The sequence below is a fragment of the Eucalyptus grandis genome, chromosome 4, assembly GCF_016545825.1.
Source record: "Eucalyptus grandis isolate ANBG69807.140 chromosome 4, ASM1654582v1, whole genome shotgun sequence".
Taxonomy (NCBI): Eukaryota; Viridiplantae; Streptophyta; class Magnoliopsida; order Myrtales; family Myrtaceae; genus Eucalyptus; species Eucalyptus grandis.
The window spans coordinates 17201245-17217604 of NC_052615.1; the positions used below are offsets into that span (position 1 = coordinate 17201245).

At 39.6% G+C, this 16360-nt stretch overlaps 1 protein-coding gene across 2 annotated transcripts; it reads left to right on the forward strand.

The window, feature by feature from the left end:
• The first annotated feature begins 1689 nt into the window (after positions 1–1689).
• LOC104441404 (starch synthase 3, chloroplastic/amyloplastic) lies at positions 1690–14770 on the forward strand. Of its 2 annotated transcripts, none has more exons than XM_010054541.3 (16): positions 1690–1950; positions 2744–2810; positions 2903–4330; positions 5424–5638; positions 6714–6984; positions 7350–7525; positions 8825–8932; positions 9675–9784; positions 10807–10912; positions 11255–11425; positions 11865–11993; positions 12486–12668; positions 13098–13229; positions 13319–13430; positions 14053–14176; positions 14349–14770. In XM_010054541.3, the coding sequence occupies exons 1-16, from the start codon at positions 1840–1842 to the stop codon at positions 14482–14484; spliced, it is 3579 nt and encodes a 1192-aa protein (XP_010052843.2). In that variant the 5' UTR covers positions 1690–1839; the 3' UTR covers positions 14485–14770. The 2 variants fall into 2 exon arrangements, with proteins under 2 accessions (XP_010052843.2, XP_010052844.2); XM_010054542.3 differs by having other exon boundaries at positions 2759–2810.
• Positions 14771–16360: the final 1590 nt, after the last annotated feature.

The window sequence follows — 16360 nt, forward strand, 5'->3', positions numbered from 1 at the left end:
CTACTAACAAACTGACGAACAAGTTCGTTAAAGGCTCAAAGTCCACTTTGCGATGAATGCCTCTTTTTGGGATGCCATATAACCTTCACTAGTTGAACATCATATGAGTTCAAGACAATTAAAAGAAAGTGCAACATGCTGCTGTCTTTTCTCATCACCATCTTTTAGACTAAAGAAAGCCACCAATCAAAATGTCTTTATAGCTCTAAACATTGATAGCTATTCAGGCATAAACATTGGGTAGCTATTCAGTGCAATGTTTAAATTCTCAAATGTTTCATTCCATTATTGTATATTTTTTTTCAAGACAATTTGCTCCTCAAAACAAAGAACCAAAGCAAGATTAGTAAACACAAATCAAGCTGAAACTACTGCAGAATTGACAGATTTCAAATGTGTTTTTCAGCAAGCAAACGACATCCATTATGGGCGCTTATTTGACATATCAAATCAAAGCTCTAGAAGTGTATTTTTTATGTCTAGAAGGGCTCGAGATCAAAAAATTCATCTAGCACTTCGTTTCAGCCAAAACAGTAAGTCCATCACAAAGATACGAAATTGCGGAGTAATACAAATCAAACTCAGAGTTTGATCAGAAAATTGCCACAAAAAAAGTTTGATGAAGTACATACCCAAAGCTTCACACAAGCATCAATGACAACTAGAATCGTGCATATAAAATAATAAACCACTTATCCTCATTCTACTCTCCGTTGCAAAGATTTGAGCACTTAATTTTGGTTGAAATCCAAATTAAAATAGGATTTAAGAAGTGTTATGTTTGAATTAGGATTTGAGATGCCTCTAGTCCAAATTATGGTTTTATTTGGGAAAAAACATACACACAACATCATTTGCCTTATTGATGTTGATGGGGGCATGTTCGGGGAGTTAAGTCGATCAGGGAAATTAATTAAATATTACTATATCAAATGTCCAGCATCTTAAATTGGAATTGACAATTAAATGATTGTTTTCTTTTATAAAGTAGCATTTAAGTGATTTATCAAATCGACAACAAAAAGAATAATCTTACGAAAAAATTATTAAATCAAAATAAGGACTGTACGAAAATTATGGGACTTCCTGATGTGTCCTTCCCCCTCCTAACATGCTCAGTATATGCCTAATCATCGAATCCAATCGGTCACTGGCCATTTGCAAATGGACATCGTTAGCCCCCAAGGGGAAAACGTTTAAAATAACAGAGAAAAGGGGCCTCGACAAGGAGCAGTCTTATCAGAGAGAACATTCCATAGACTCCCCACCCAAGTCTGTTCCCACGTGGCGTGTTCCCATTCGGGGTGGCAATTTCTGGTGGACCCCCTCCCCCTCCCTCTCCTTTCACGTGCTCGCGGCCTCTTAACAAAAATTTAAAAAATAAAAAAGAAAAACTGACGTCTGACAAAATATCTCCAGCTGCTTCCCCCGTCCTGAAGCGCCACCTCCACCCCTCACGTCCGCCGTCCGATCAGTCCGACTCCTCGAAAGGTAATCCGAATCGAGGGCCAGCCGTCCCCCCTCCAGATCAATCAACGTGCACCCCAGACGCACCGTAGGACGGGCCCCACTTGTGGCTGAGATTTCTTAGGACTTCCGTTTGGCGCCGTTTCAGAGGACACACTGAACTTCGCACACTCGCTTCTCGAAAAATCGCTTTATTTTCATTTCCATTTTCCTTAAATTCGTCATGAAAATTACTACGTTCCAGAGAGAGAGATATTGCGAATGCGAGAGAGCGAGCTCGACCGACTGATCGGAGATCGTCGCCGCCGCTGGTGATCCCTCCTCCTCCTCCGCCGCCGCCGCCGTCGCCGCCGCCGCCGCCAGGGAAGGACGATGGAGATGGCGCTGCGAGCTCCGAGTCCGGTGAGCAGCGGCCCCGCGCTCGGCGCGGCGGCGCGGCGGCGCCTGAGGATCGAGCCTCGCGTCGCCAGCGCTCCTTCGCGGGTCAGTTGCCTTCGCTTCCCGCCCTGTGTTCCGGTTGATTGTCGGTTCTTCGCGTTGTCTCCGCCGTAACGAGCTTGTCCGTACGAGTCGTTGAGTGAACTTTTGCTCTTGGCCGGAGCGTTCGAACGGCTGCGTTTATCTTGATGCCGTTTTGGATTGGCTCGCTAGAATCCGTTCTGTTCTGTTTGGTGATTCTCATTCTGAGCGTTGGCCTTCGATGAGCTTGTCCGTACGAGATGCTGCTTTGCTTGTAGATTCCGTATCGTGTTCCGTGGAATTCTTCGCTGACCGAAATTTGCTCTTGGCCTGAGTTCGAGGTCGCATCCCGGAGCGTTTGAACGACTTGTTTATCTCGATGCTGTTTGGACTGGCTCACTGAAATTTGTTCTGTGTAGTGATTCTCATTCTGAGCGTTAGTCTTCGACGAGCTTCTCCGTACGAGTTGCTGCTTTGCTTGTAGATTCCGTATTGGGATCCGTGGAGTTCTTCATCGAGTGAAATTTTGCTCTTGGCTTGAGTTCGAGGTTGTGCTCGGAGGATTTGGATACTGATAATAGGATTGCTTCTGTAGGAATCGAATGTGATATGCAAGTAGCTCAATCTTATTGGTTGGCAGAAGAAAAGCTCAGTTTTGGTTTTTTTTTTTTTTTTTTGCATCAATTTCCTTTTAGATTTTTTTTTTTTTTAAATATATGACCTATGATATAATCTTATTGGTTCAAACAACTAGTCTATCTTGATGCTGCTTGGATTAGCTCACTGAAATGGCCAATGTAAACTTGTTTTACATCAGTTTACTCCATGGCAGACTGGAAATCTTTCCTATGGAGTTCCCTTTCGAATCACTGCTGCGAGTGCAGGTGAACTTGATCTTCCAATGCTGCGTCCTACCTCAATAAGTTCTACCCATCCCTACCTATGAATGTTCTAAGATATTTTAATCTTGTAATAGATTTTTCGAGAAGGAGAAACCGGAGAACGTCGAGTGCGAGGCCCAGAGGATCTTCTCCGAAGGGATTCATGCCCAAAGTCCCTGTTGGAACCAGCACACAGAATAAGGATGTGGGAAAAGATGGACAGAAGAAAGGTACTGGTAGTCCAACTTCTGAGCATTCCGCACTCGAGTTAAAATCTGATTTTGATGAGGAGCAAGATCTTGAACTAATCCAGAGAAATGAGATTGATGAAGAAAGAGATTCTGATTTTGTTGATTACCTCGAGGATACAACAACAGCAAGCATTGATTCAGCTGCTTTGACTGACGAACAAGATAGATTTGTGGAGAATGGCAGTATGGTCAGGAATAGCGAGGAGGCAGTGGAATCACCACATAAAGAAGTAGCTTCAATGAGGGATATCAACAATGTGGCTGATGTTGGGGATGAAAAAGGAGATGCTTTAAAGAGCAATGAACAGGATGATGACACAATAAAAGTTAAAAGTTTTGAGTTGGATGAGGAGAGAATCGATGAGGATTCTCTTAAGCTGGAGATGGAGACAAGTCTTCGAAAACAAGAAGCTGAAGCTGCTCTAAAGTTGGAGATGGAGGCAAATCTTCGAAAACGAGAAGCGGAAGCTGCTCTAAAGTTGGAGATGGAGGCAAATCTTCGAAAACAAGAAATTGAGAGGCTTGCCATGGAGAGCTTTGCTAGAGGCAACAAGTTATTTTTTTACCCTCCGGTTGTGAAGCCTGATTTAGATGTGGAAATCTTTCTTAATAGGAGCTTGTCGACCCTAAGTAATGAGCCAGATGTTCTGATTATGGGAGCTTTCAATGACTGGCGATGGAAATCATTTACCGTCAGGCTGAGCAAGACCCATCTCAGTGGTGATTGGTGGTCTTCCCTGATTCATATTCCCAAAGAAGCATATAAGATGGACTTTGTGTTCTTTAATGGGCAAAATGTCTATGACAACAATGATAAGAAAGATTTTAGCATTTCCATGGAAGATGCAATGGATCCCATCGCTTTTGAAGATTTTTTGCTGGAGGAAAAACGTAGGGAACTCGAGAAACTTGCAAAAGAAGAAGCTGAAAGAGAGAGAAAAGTGGAAGAGCAGAGACGAATAGAGGCGGAGAGGGCTGCTAGTGAAGCAGATAGGGCACAGGCAAGAGTGGAGGTAGGAAAAAGACAGGAGGCATTGCAACAGTTGATAAAAAAGACTGCAAAGTCAGTGGATAATGTTTGGTACATAGAGCCTAGCGAGTTTAAAGGAGATGATATGGTGAGATTATATTATAACAGAAGCTCAGGTCCTCTTGCTCATGCTAATGAACTGTGGATCCATGGGGGGCATAACAATTGGAAGGATGGATTGACTATTGCTGAAAGGCTTGACAAATCTGAGAGAAAGGATGGTGATTGGTGGTATGCCAAAGGTATGTGTTTATAGTTGTCATATCTTATTTTTGGAGACTGTTGCCGACATGATAAAAATCACAATTGTAGAACTTTGTGTTCTAGGAGACTTTATTATCTGAATGTTGCCTAAAGCACTTTGCAGATGGTTCTTTGTCAATCTCTCATACTCTTCTTACTTGCATTGAGGATATCCTTTTTCTTCAGAAATATATCAACACATATTTAAATTGGAGACCGAATGTACAAGCTAGTGATGTGGTAATGCGGCATTTCTTTTCCTTTTTCTTCGCCATAGATGAGTCATTGCAAAAGCATGAGTGCTTCAAACAGTTTTTCAGTTAGAATTGGGAGTAGAGAAGTTAATGTGAATGCCCACTTGGTAGGCCGTCAGAGATTGATATTGCTACTAGTCCTTCTTCTTCCTTATTTTTTCCTCTCCTTATCTATTAAGTTATCAATGCCTTACAGTAGTGAATGATATACCACTCTTCAAATATTAGTGTTAGTGCATTTTGATCTGAGAGTTGAAACTACAAAATATTAGCACAGCAGGCAGGCTTTAAAATAGGTCTTTGGTCTCACATTTCATCATATGGGAGATATCAGATGCCTTGTTTGTTTCATAGTCAGAATGCACATGGTGTTTTGCAAAGGACCAGAGGCTTGTCGTGAAGTCTCTGTAGATTTTTAGTCAACATACTGGTCGTTGATTCACTTTTCAAATAGTTTGTGCGTGCCATTTGAAGGGTTAGGCTTTACCACTGGATAATGGAGCATTTGATGTTTCAACACAGAGAAGCTGGAATGTCTCTTTATTAGAAACACGTACTTCTGAGGTTATCACTTGTGCCCTGAGGACTATCACATAAATATAGAAGGCTTCTACAAAACCACACTAATTAAGAGTAACGCTAACGGCAATTCCAACTTTTGTTTTCACATTATGAAATTCATCGACAATTGACAAGTATAGACAATTCCATGCAACCGATTCAATCTAGAAAATTAATATGCTTGGTCAGCAGGCATAAATTGCCGTCTACCTACATGTCACTGCTGAACAATGACGCAATTTCATTTTACTGACCAACTATTCTATTTATTTTTCAGTGGTGGTACCTGATCAAGCGGTAGTGTTGGATTGGGTTTTAACTGATGGGCCGCCACACAATGCTGTTGTGTATGATAATAACAATCGGCAAGATTTTCATGCTATTGTTCCAAATAGTATACCTGAAGAGTTGTACTGGGTTGAGGAGGAACACCAAATATATAGGAAACTTCAGGAAGAAAGGAGGTTGAGAGAGGAAGCTATACGTGCCAAGGTCAGTTTATTTTATTTCTCCAGACAATTTGAAGGTTTCTTTATAGTGGATACCTATATCACCTACTCAATAGTCATTTTAAGAATAGTTTTCCTTTTTATCAAAGGAGCCAGTTAGGGTCTGCATGAGAACGTTTCTGTTTCTCATGATTTCTGTTCTTTTGTTCCCCGGAACAAAAAAAGAACAGAAACCTGTTTGGTAACGCCACATTGTTTTTTTGTTTCTGGGAACAAAAACTTAGCCCAGGAATGGTTTGGGAACAGAAACAAGAAGCAAAAAAAAAAAGTTGTTTTTATTCCCGGGAACAATTTCTAGAAATAAGCTGATTTTTTTTTTAATTTTCTTTTATTTCATTTTCTTGCCGCGACCACCATCAACCGCTCGGAGCCACCGCCCACCGCCGTCGCCTCCCGCCGGCCTCCGGTCTCCGGTCGCCGCCGCCGGTCGCCGCTGCCGGCCCGCCAACCAACATCGCCGCACGACCGCCGGCTACCGACCGTCGTGTGGCGACGTTGGTTGGCGGGCCGGCAGCGGTGGCGGGAGGCGGCGGCGGCAATCCGTCGACAAGATTAAAAATGAATAAATACAAAAAAGAAATTGTTGCGTTACCAAACAGGTTTCTATTCTTTTTCCATTTCAAGAGTAGAAATTTTGTGTCGTTATCAAACGGGTTCTTTTACTCAGAAATTGTTCCCCGGAGCAGAAATAGAAAAGAACCATTTCTGAAAAAGAACTCTTCCCGGGAACAGAAGCGTTGTCATGCGCAGCCTTATCCTTTCCCAAATTTAAGCAAATCTTCACTGTATATGTCATTCTTTTCCCTCAATGATTTTCAATGATAAGGTAGAAGTTATGGACTTCGATAAGGTAGAAATTTTGGAATCTACCGTTTTCCCATTAGTCTACTAATATTCTAGAAGTTTTGGAATATACCGTTTTCCCATTAATCTACTAATATTCTTTCACTTTCACTTCAAAACCCAAGCTGTATGTTACATCGATATTTATTTTTGCACAACCCCGGAGACATATCCAATTTTAGCTCGTTATTTATAGCTCCACTTTCTTGTCACAGGCTGAAAAAACAGCACTTATGAAGGCTGAAACAAAGAAACGAACTTTGAAGACGTTTTTGTTGTCACAAAAGCACATAGTCTACACTGAACCCCTGGATATGAAAGCAGGAGATACCGTGACAGTGTTTTATAACCCTGCCAACACAGTCTTGCATGGAAAGTCAGAAATTTGGTTCAGATGTTCCTTTAACCGCTGGACCCACCGGAAAGGGCCATTGCCACCACAGAGAATGGTACCTGTAGAAAATGGTTCTCATGTAAAAGCCACTGGTGAGTCTTAGAGTCAAAATGGTCTATATGTGGGTGCCTGTACAGCTTCTCTAGAAATAAAGAACTTGTCTGTAATATTCAGCCTGTTTCATTGTTTTTGGATTTATTAATTTTCATTACTTAACTTCTCAAATAAAGCTGAAAGAGAAACAATGAAATATGACAATGTGTAGGAACTCTTAAGATATTGTTTAAGCTCATCGTGACTCCAAGATGCTTATCTCTTGGAGAGAAAATTTTCTCAAGTAATTATATCCTTATGCTGCTTAATAACAAATTGACTGACCTACACTAAGCACTCTTATCATCAAGAGTTAAGATCATTATTACATGCAAGTTAATTAGCATGTTGACTTGCTTTGCAGTGAAAATTCCTTTGGATGCTTACGTGATAGACTTCGTGTTCTCTGAGAGAGAAGATGGAGGGATTTTCGACAACAAATTTGGCATGGACTACCACATACCTGTGTTTGGAGGATTAATAAGGGAACCACCAATGCATATAGTACACATTGCAGTTGAAATGGCCCCAATTGCCAAGGTAATGTCTATGTTGTGATTCCAGGTACTATAGTCTGTCTACTTCACACTCCTTTATTGGGCCGTTTTTTCTTGGGGCTACTGTTGACCATTGGTTACTCCTGGAAAATACTTCCAACAACTTCAATTTCTCATTTTGTTCAGTGTGGACTTGAGATTTAATGCTAAAGAGAGTGTAAAAGTGCAAAGACATCCATGTAACCAACTCCAGTTATATGGAGACGAATAAGTGGTTATTTTTGTTGGTAGTCGTTATCCTGTTCTTGGGGCATGATTATCATATAGTACCTGAGAGTGCCAATGTATCAGACTTGTAATGAACATGGATTTGATGTTTTTGCAAATGTTATTATTCTTATGAAAAAATCGTTAAAAGCTGAAGTAGGTTTTTGCCTACTGTATTGCCCATTTGTCCAGCACCATGGATGTACATTCGCAGAAGTAGAAATATTCCATCAGCATGGCCCATCTAAGAACCCCTCCAAAGTCTGTAATGTGCTGCACCATGGGTATTGGAATGAACTTGAGTGGTTCTTGTTTGGCATTCCTTAATAATCAAGGATGGCATATAATAGTGAGCTTGATGAAATTTGCCATCATGTTGTAAAAGATTGTTTTTGCTCCTTTTTGATAGTTCGCCTAGCTTTTAAGCTAAATTAGAGGTTCAAATATCATCAGTCCAAAACTTTTTATCCTTAAAAAAAGTTCTGGTTAGCACCTCATTGGCCTTCTTCCTTTTGGATCTCCACTCATTTCTTTGTGACCCCACTCCTGTCTTTTTCTCATATTTGCTGCATGTGGAAAGAACAAGCACAAGTTTTGCAGCTCTGACAGAATGTCACCAGCAGTATATACTTCTCCAATATATTGAGGAGTAGTGAAATTGTGGTGATTGAAGTAGTTGGCCATGTTAAATTTCCATCTTTCAACTCCAAGCAATATTGTATGATGAAGAATCATCTTCAATAAGGAAAGATTGGAAGTTGAAACCGAACAAACTTGGTGGTTGTAATTTTTGGATTCTTAAAGCAGATATGATTTCTTCTAGATATAACTAGATATGTAAACCTGCATGTTGAATTGTCATATGATTTGCAGCAGTACTCTGATAATGTGCAGATGCACTTGCATTGCATCTCAAGGACCAGAAGAAAAATCAATTTCCACCCGTTAATTTCCTACTGCTCACATTACCTTTCTTTACCTATATTGTGAAATTCCATTACAACTATGGCCTTCTTTTGGATTCAATAACGTGCTGTTCATTTTGTGACACAATTCCTTTTATAATGTGATGCAGGTGGGAGGCCTTGGTGATGTTGTGACTAGTCTATCCCGTGCTGTTCAAGAATTAAATCACAATGTTGACATTGTTTTTCCAAAGTATGATTGTTTGAACCTTAGCAATGTAAGCTTCAATTCTGATGCTTTTGCCTTTTAATTTATGTTGATTGTGCTGCGAGCCTTAGTGTTAGTCTTTGTGACTATTGCCTTAATTAACCTTTTATAACTTGAATTAGTGATTTGTCCAACTACCCGGCCTAAACAGACCTAGCATTAGCAAGTTGGAATTGGAATTGGAGTGGCATCACATGGTTGATTCTAGACCAAGCATATAAGGCAGTCCATTGTTCTTGTTGCTTGGGAGTATGAAAACTGCTTAGAGTTGGCATTTTAAAATATTAAGTTGTTCTTGATGTGCCTGTACCTCCATAGGTGAAGGAAGACCTATATCTTTACAACGTTCAGGGTTCCTCTATGGTGGATGGTGCTCCATGTAATCTTACTTCATATCGTTATTGGATGCTTTAGCTTACAACTTAGTGTGACAGATGACATAGATGGTCGGCTGATTTGGTTTTTCCTTTTCATTTCTGTGTGGAATCTTGAGGCCTTAAAATACTTTGATCTCGAGGCCTTAAAATGTGTTGTATTATATAAGCTCTCTTGCACACGACCTCTGTTGGCAGTTTGTGTAGTAATCTTGTCTGTTGAATCATTATATAGTAAATTGCACTATTTTTACTGGCTAAAGTTTCATCATCAGTTTGCATATCTTTTGAATTTCTTATGCTTTCTTTAATAATTCTACAGAAGTTTTGGCCCTTTTACTGTACTCTAATTACTTCTTGTATGCATCCTTTGATTAGGTCAAGGACTTCCAGTTTCACAGGAGTTATGGCTGGGGTGGGACTGAAATAAAAGTTTGGCATGGAAAGGTGGAAGGTCTTTCAGTGTACTTTTTGGAGCCACAAAACGGGTAAATATTTTTTCTGTAGTAACTCTTTGCTTCTTATGGGACTTATACTCTCCATTACATGGGTCCATCTGACTGGATGGGTTGTCTATTACAAGCTTACTTTTTGGGGAATGTCTAATCTGAGCTGTGTACTCCTATATGAAACACCGTCTATGAAAGCTCTATGAAGGGACTTTTTTGTGGAAATGGCAGTCTAAATATTGTTTCATATTAGATAAAGCTGAAGGGGACAGAAAATGAATGTGCCAGCTTTAATGTGGCATGTACTGGAAAGTTTACTATCTACTTGGTTTATCTTAAATATTCAGTTCTACCTTGGGTCTGGAAGTTACTTTGTATGGCTAATAAAAGGAGGAATAATTACTTGATTTATGGTAGGGTGGATCATAAATTCTGCTAATATTTATTATTTCAGCATAGGAGTATAGATGGATTGTGCTCTGCGTTCTGGGGGTGCCATGGAACTGATAACCATTAGAACATACATCTTAGAATACATGCATGGTGATGACTACTAGTGACTAAAGAGGAATGAATCATATTTGCTATGGAACTGCTGTTGTTCATTATAGTTTTAAATTTGTGATACTCAGATCTGACAGTCAATACTGATGCTCCTGGATATTGTAAGCTAAAGAGTTCCTTGGACACCTGCGAGTTGTCCTTTTTCCATCCTTGCGTTGTTAGAAAATTATTTCATCTCATGTTTAATGTAAATTGGATATTTTAAGGATATTGAATACACACAAAGACAACCTGCATGGGAACTTCTTTCGGTTTCCTCTGATTTAGTTGAATATTAGACTAAAATTAAATAATCATTTTTCCGTAAATGTTAAAGACGGTTGTTGCTAATCTGGACATAAAAAAATTTCTTGATGAAATTGTTAGTGACAAATATAGCGCAATCATGTTCACAAGGTTTGCTATGTCATTGTTATCTGTGCACTTTTTCTATTGAATTATGTTGTTTATGATAAAATCCATTTGGAAAAGGGCTTGAACCTGCCTTTTCCTTGCAGATTTTTCTCGAGAGGCTGCGTATATGGCTGTAACAATGATGGCGAAAGATTTGGTTTCTTTTGCCATGCTGCGTTAGAGTTTCTACACCAAAGTGGCTTCCATCCTGTAAGAGCAATTGATTGCTATTGATCCTTGGGGTTATAATTTTCAAAGAAATGAGGGATTTCGACATCCAGATTGCTGTATAAGTAATTTTGATTGATAATCATATGAATTGACTTTCTATATATTTCAACATCTACGCACATGAATACTTCAATTTATAGTTGGTGATATTAGGGTTTATGGATATTCCCTTTGGCAGATTCCACTTCTTGTAATGATTAAATTTCCTTGTTGTTTCTTTGTCAGTTGCAAGATGTCTTTTAAGCTTATATTCTTAATGAAAATGTACCCTTTTTCCTCCTCGATATGGATTAATTTTTTCTGTTGCTTGACCTTTGGTAGGATATCATCCACTGCCACGATTGGTCTAGTGCACCTGTCTCATGGTTGTTTAAGGACCACTATAAGCAGTATGGTCTCAGTAAAGCTCGGATTGTCTTCACTATCCACAACCTTGAATTTGGAGCACAGCTCATTGGGAAAGCTATGGCTTATGCGGACAAGGCTACAACTGTTAGTAATTCACATTCATTCAACTTTTCATTTGATCTGATCCATAATTTAGAATATCTCTCATGTTTGGACTTTTAGGGATAATCAGATTTTGGTTTTATTTACCATGATTCCCTTCAAAAAGAGGATCGGCATTTCTCTTGTTGAGGATAAATTCAAGCGGGTTGATAAATTGCTCTTTTCAAAAGATGGATGTAATGTCTAGCTGAAGTTATAGGGATGTGGGCATAGTTCCTTCGGCTTTCTTTCTTGATTTTGTAAGTCTTTTCATCTGTGCGACTTTCTAAATGGATTGGTAACCTCCTGACCTTTCTGAAGATATCCTTTCTTTCGTTATCAAAAAGTGGTTATGCAATTAGTGATGGAGGAAGTGATAATGCTGGTATTATCAGATTGCTAATTGCACAATCTTAGGTTTGCATCGTTCTTTTGGTTGCAGGTCTCAAACACTTATTCAAAAGAGATTTCTGGAAATCCTGTCATCGCTCCTCATCTATTCAAGTTTCATGGCATATTGAATGGAATCGATCCAGATATATGGGACCCATACAATGACAAATTCATTCCTGTAAGTGTTTTATACTTTGTTCTTTCCTTTCTCCTGCTATTTTTTCAGACAATGAATCAAATCATTTAACTCAGCTCAGGCTGCTCTGAGACTTCACTCCCTTGACCATGAAAATTCATATTTTAACATCAGTCAGCAGGGAGGAGCACCATATGATGGTATAGTGTGTATAATAGCATAGATCAATTATTGCACTAAGCAATGCCGATTTTGCTGGATCATCCTAAGCTGTACTTCTCTGTTTGGGACAAGATCCCTCAATGACATTCTTTCTAGACAGAGATCTATTAAAGGATGCTGTTGTATTTTTAATTGAAGAAATTGAAGATTTTTTGTAATTGTGATCTTATATAGCTGGAGTTGTCTTGATATATATATGTCGATACTGAAAAATGACTTTTAAGCTGGTTCACTTATGAACTCCCTCGATTGTAAAGATGTTCCAGATGGGTACTATATGTGATTGTCTTATACTGAGCATGCATGTTTCAGATATCATACACTCCAGAAAATGTTGTTGAGGGAAAAAGAGCTGCTAAGGAAGCTTTACAGCAAAGACTTGGCTTGAAAAAGGCTGATCTTCCTCTTGTTGGAATTATTACACGCCTAACCCATCAGAAAGGAATTCATCTAATCAAGCATGCAATCTGGCATACATTGGAGCGAAATGGACAGGTTGTCATTGCTTCTCTTTGTTGTCCTTGTGTAATAAATATGATACACATGATTTGTTGGTCTCAAATTTCTGTCGTTAGGCTGCTGTTGAAGCAACACATGGAGCATTTATGATTTGATGACCCAAAATGGTCTCTTCTGATTGATTTCTCCTTCAAATCTTTATTCCTCCTCTCCTCTATGTTTAAATCTACTTGCAGTTGTCATGAACTGATTGAGTAGTTAATCTACCTAGAAAAGGGTAAGTTGTATGTTTGAGAAAGGAAATGTGCGGCTGATGACTTTATTATTGTTGAAGTATGCAAGAAGCATACATTAATCAACTTAATGCGTGTTACTATCCTAACTAATTAATTTGACTTTTCGATGCTAATAAGAGAGTAGGAAATGCTATACTCCTCAGATAATTGATCGTGCACATGATTACAGGTCGTACTGCTTGGTTCAGCTCCTGATCCTCGTATACAGAATGACTTTGTGAATTTGGCCAATCAATTGCATTCTTCTCATGGTGATCGTGCTCGCCTTTGTTTGACTTACGATGAACCTCTTTCTCACTTGGTTTGTTGTTCTCACCATCTCAATTCTTTTGCATTTGTCTCCCCTCAAACCAACATAACACTTGCAAGCTGGCTTTGCCATTTTTATAGATATATGCCGGGGCGGATTTCATTTTGGTGCCATCAATTTTTGAGCCATGTGGATTGACTCAACTTACAGCAATGCGTTATGGTTCTATACCTGTGGTTCGCAAAACTGGAGGTATCTTATTGCTTTATTGTATCATTCTTGCACATACCATCTAAAAGAAATTCCATTTTTACAATTTTTGAAACATTTGGACATCAGGAAAGTGTTTCAGCTTTTTATTGTGGAGTGTCTTCTTAGCGTTGCTCATCTAAATATTTTTCCTAATTCTCTGGTGTTTTCTTTTTGACCTGCATTCTATGATGACAAGTGCATTTTGACAAAGATAGGCAGTGCCAGACATAAATAAACTGTTATTATACTTTGGCTAAAAAAAGAAGAGAAAGGGAGTGAGAAAGGGAAGAGGGGGGGAGACTACGTATGGACATAGAGCATTCATATACTACAATTTACCTAGTGTACTTTACATATCAACACAGGCTCTCCAGCAGTAAATCAATTTTAAGTCCCTTTTAGGTTGCATTCGCATATTATTTTAATCATTCTGTCTTGACGTTTATTAATTTATGGTTGCCTCTTGCACTTTCATTTCTGAATTTCCATTTTGCGCTGAAATTTTCTGATTGCATGCTGAGTGTGAGGTTTGCATAGATGGAGATGGGCACATATTGGCCTGGAAAGGGAGTTTCACTTTCAATTTCAGCTGGAGCATTACATTTATGATTTCTTTTTGTAGGGCTTTATGATACAGTATTCGATGTCGATCATGATAAAGATAGAGCACAAGCACAAGGTCTGGAGCCAAATGGATTCAGTTTTGATGGAGCTGATTCTGCTGGGGTCGATTATGCTTTAAATAGGTGAGTAGATTTAAAGCTTACATCGAGTCTATGTTGCCATATTCCACTGCGGTAGTGCGAACAGGCATGGCATGTGTTTTGGGTTGCCTCAAGGCTCACATGATTAAATGCCTGTGTCTGTAACTCCTTGTGTCCGGAAGTATTTCATATAGAATTATCAATTGCTTCTCAGGGCATTATCTGGTTGGTATGATGGTCGGGATTGGTTCAACTCACTGTGTAAGACAGTGATGGAACAAGATTGGTCTTGGAACCGACCAGCCCTCGACTACATGGAGCTTTATCATGCAGCACGCAAGTTAGGATGAAAATTCAGCCGTGGAGATTATTGAATTCAAGTGCCATCACATCACACGTACAGGCGCCGTGCATTGTATATTTGCTTTAGTTTTTTGGCGTGTCAGCTTAGAGCTTGAAATGATGCATCTATCTTTTCTTTTCTTTTTCCTTTCTTTTTGTAGCACTAGCAATACGAGGGTAGATCAGCTTTAATAAAGATCTTTAATTATCATTGTACAGAAGCAATCACTTGACAATTGCTTACTCATGTTACAGAAAAGGCAAATAAGAGAGATGAGTGGTGGAATTAGAAAATCCGATCTTCGAGACCGAAATGATAAGCACACTTACGCCGCGCATTGCGCAGTGGTAGTCCATTTCCTTTGATTCGAGAAAATTCCCGATGTCTGCAACTCGCGAAGGGTCCCCCTTTTGACCCCGAAACTCTCCATTGCTTTGAGTGCATCAGTACTCTTCGGCCACTGAAGTTGGATCTCATTTGGTCCGCGTTGGACTGAACATCGAACACGACCGAAAACGACGGAAAACGATGGCGTACTGACTGATTGGAGCGTTGGGCGGTGGGGCTCCGGACTCAGATTGGATGAGCAAATTCAATGGAGATCGGCTTGTTTCTCGAGACCCCACTCGTCCGCTCGGAATGGATTGGAGAATGACAAAGGTGTGAGGGGCTGCTGGTATTTGCTAAATCTCCGTAGATTCTCTTCGGATGGTGGAGGATGCATTCTTTGCGCACCATGATTTCCATCCTGTGTTCCCACTATGTTCCTCATAGTGATGACATGATTGTACTAAAACAATTTCCCCGTCCCCAACTACGTTCCCATCGCCTAAAGTGACATGAGAAGAGCTTTCGATGTTTCTCCCCTTAATGCATATGGATTCCGCGCGATATTTTTGGTAACTTCTTGTCCCCATATCTATCTTCCTGAAGTTTGGTACGGTCAAAGATGCGCCTTTTTTTTCTCGTTTTCTGATGTTTGGTGCAGTGGAGGGAATAAAAAATTGCTAGGGAAATGAATATATAATTGATTTGCGATGGCTAACTTGAAGTGAATACATGCCTTAAGTGCGCTTGCATTAAAAGGTCAATTTAACCACAATTGGATGCAAAAGTAAGCAGACAATGCCAACGAACGTGAAGCAAAAGATGGGTTGAATTTCAGCCGACTATAGTTTAAATATTTCGATTAGTGATGTACGTGTACGCAAGTGCTTGCATCGTATGGCCGAAAGGAGAGGAAAAAAGGGGGAAGATTGAGAGAAGGTAGGAAAGTGCTTGCTCCACATCTTATGTGCGGATAATGTAAACAAGTAGGTACATATTCCATTATGCCAAAGAAGCTGCCGTTTGTTTTCCCTTTTGCGTTTGTGAAAGGATGTCGATCAAATTAGGTCATGCGGTCGAAATACTTTCACACGGGTGAAGCAGCCTTTAGGAGAGAAAGAAAAGAGAAAGGGGGTAGAAGAACACATGAGATTCTTGGGATTCCAGTTTGCCAAACTCGACATGCTGAGTTGGTTCGGAATATTAAATTATCAAACTTCTATAATGAAGTAAAGATGATGATTTTCCCATGTCATATAAAATCGTGTTGCACGAGAATTGAGCATCGCCCATATTTTAGTGGACACACCACACTGCTGGACTAATAATGACATGTTAAGTCGTACTGGTCTATATAAACAATTTGGTAAATCGATTATACTAGACACTCAATAAATATATGTTACATTATTTATCATATTGATTTAGTAATAAAAATAATACGCAGTACCATTATTCAAAATGAAAAGGGAACATAGGACGTCGCATTGGTCATGACATAAATCATTGCTGAGCCTAATTGAGATGATAGGACACGCAGATGTAGATTTAAACCG

Excerpts from the sequence above, each read along its gene's own strand:
- LOC104441404 (XM_010054541.3), top strand. The coding sequence starts at position 1,840 with ATGGAGATGGCGCTGCGAGCTCCGAGTCCGGTGAGCAGCGGCCCCGCG. Across the intron at positions 7,526-8,824 it reads AAATGGCCCCAATTGCCAAG|GTGGGAGGCCTTGGTGATGT; the intron begins GTAATGTCTATG and ends AATGTGATGCAG. Across the intron at positions 11,994-12,485 it reads ACAATGACAAATTCATTCCT|ATATCATACACTCCAGAAAA; the intron begins GTAAGTGTTTTA and ends TGCATGTTTCAG.